Source organism: Sander lucioperca, chromosome 12 (assembly GCF_008315115.2).
Source record: "Sander lucioperca isolate FBNREF2018 chromosome 12, SLUC_FBN_1.2, whole genome shotgun sequence".
NCBI classification, from domain to species: domain Eukaryota; kingdom Metazoa; phylum Chordata; class Actinopteri; order Perciformes; family Percidae; genus Sander; species Sander lucioperca.
The window spans coordinates 23,305,402-23,306,771 of NC_050184.1; the positions used below are offsets into that span (position 1 = coordinate 23,305,402).

The 1,370-nt window shown below is 49.2% G+C and overlaps 1 protein-coding gene across 1 annotated transcript in view; it reads left to right on the forward strand.

Annotated features, from left to right (window-relative positions):
• The window catches only part of LOC118496489 (plexin A3-like), a 41,560-nt gene extending 41,159 nt beyond the window's left edge, over nt 1-401 (forward strand). The window contains exon 7 of the mRNA XM_036008374.1: nt 156-401. Within this exon, the coding sequence (XP_035864267.1) occupies nt 156-401 (246 nt within the window). The remainder of the gene's footprint in view (nt 1-155) is intronic.
• The last annotated feature ends 969 nt before the right edge of the window (nt 402-1,370 follow it).

The following is a 1,370-nucleotide window of genomic DNA, read 5'->3' on the forward strand; positions in this document are numbered from 1 at the left end:
GTCGCGTAATTACATCACTTAATAATGTTCCCATGGCAACAGGGGAAAATGATGTTATTTGCAGGCGAGACAGCCGAGCAGAGGCAGGGCCGTGGCTCCAGGCAGATGGAGCTGCTGTCTCTGCAGAGAGATGGGTTCACTTCACGTCTCATCAGAGACCACTCAGACTGCCGGCTGCCGTTTGGACGGTGTCCCACTTAGCAGCCCAGAGTGTCGGTTTCCTGTCTCCTTCGGTGTCGCTCAAAGACCGCGGGACAACCCCGGTCCTCTCCAGCTCTCAGCCCGAGCTGCAGAAAGCTTTCACTAACACTTCCTCTGACACTGACAAACAGGACAGGAAGCAGCTGGAGGGGGAACATTTTCAGTCTGGATCTGAACGAGTTAAAGGGCGCTTTCACTAGCCTGACGTGGTCAGATTCTAGTCAGAATATGAGTCTGATTCTGCTCCGTTGGGCTGGGATTATGGGGCGGGTTTCAACAGAACCAGGAAAGGAAATGCCTCTGGACTCAATTGGATAGACCTACAACCAATCAGAGCAACGGATAGACCTACAACCAATCAGAGCAACGGATAGACCTACAACCAATCAGAGCAACACATAGTCCTACAACCAATCAGAGCAACACATAGACCTACAACCAATCAGAGCAACACATAGACCTACAACCAATCAGAGCAATGGAGACAGACGTCACAGAAGTCCGTGTCGTGCGGACAGGTGCGGCAGTGTGAATACATACGTGATTGCGGTTCTCTGTTCCTCTTTTAAAATGAATGCGCTGTCCATATCTTCTATAACAGACGCCATGGCAGCCATCTTTGTTGTAAACAAATTCAACCCAAGCGCTCTTTGGTGACGTGGTTGATTACTGTTGATCATCTGTCCATCATCGTATAAAGCCCGCCCTGACGATTTGATTGGTCCGAACAGCTCTGGTGTCGAGCATAGTCGCTCCACAACGGATCAAGTCCAGACCAAATTTCCCGACCTCAGATGTTGTGGGCGGGGCTAAGCTCGGCTGGCATCCATGCTATAGTAATATAGTAATAATTAAATATTAGCGAGAGTTATGCTTTAAAGAGCGCTTTCACACCTGTAGTTCGGTGGACTCGGGAGTGCAGTTGCAGCATTGTTCCTTTGTCTTTTGGTTTAGTTTGCGTTCACGCCGACCTTTGTCGAACACCAAACACGTGTCACACGCTGTATCACATGACACTAGACGGGAAGAGGTTCATCTTGGCGAGGGATCAACTTGCCGTGGGCATTTTCAGGATGTATGGCGTCAGGTGTCTACGGTCTCTTTACTGAAGAAAGCACCGATCATTGATATTTATCCTCTGGTAGTCATTACCCTCAGCTGATAAGATG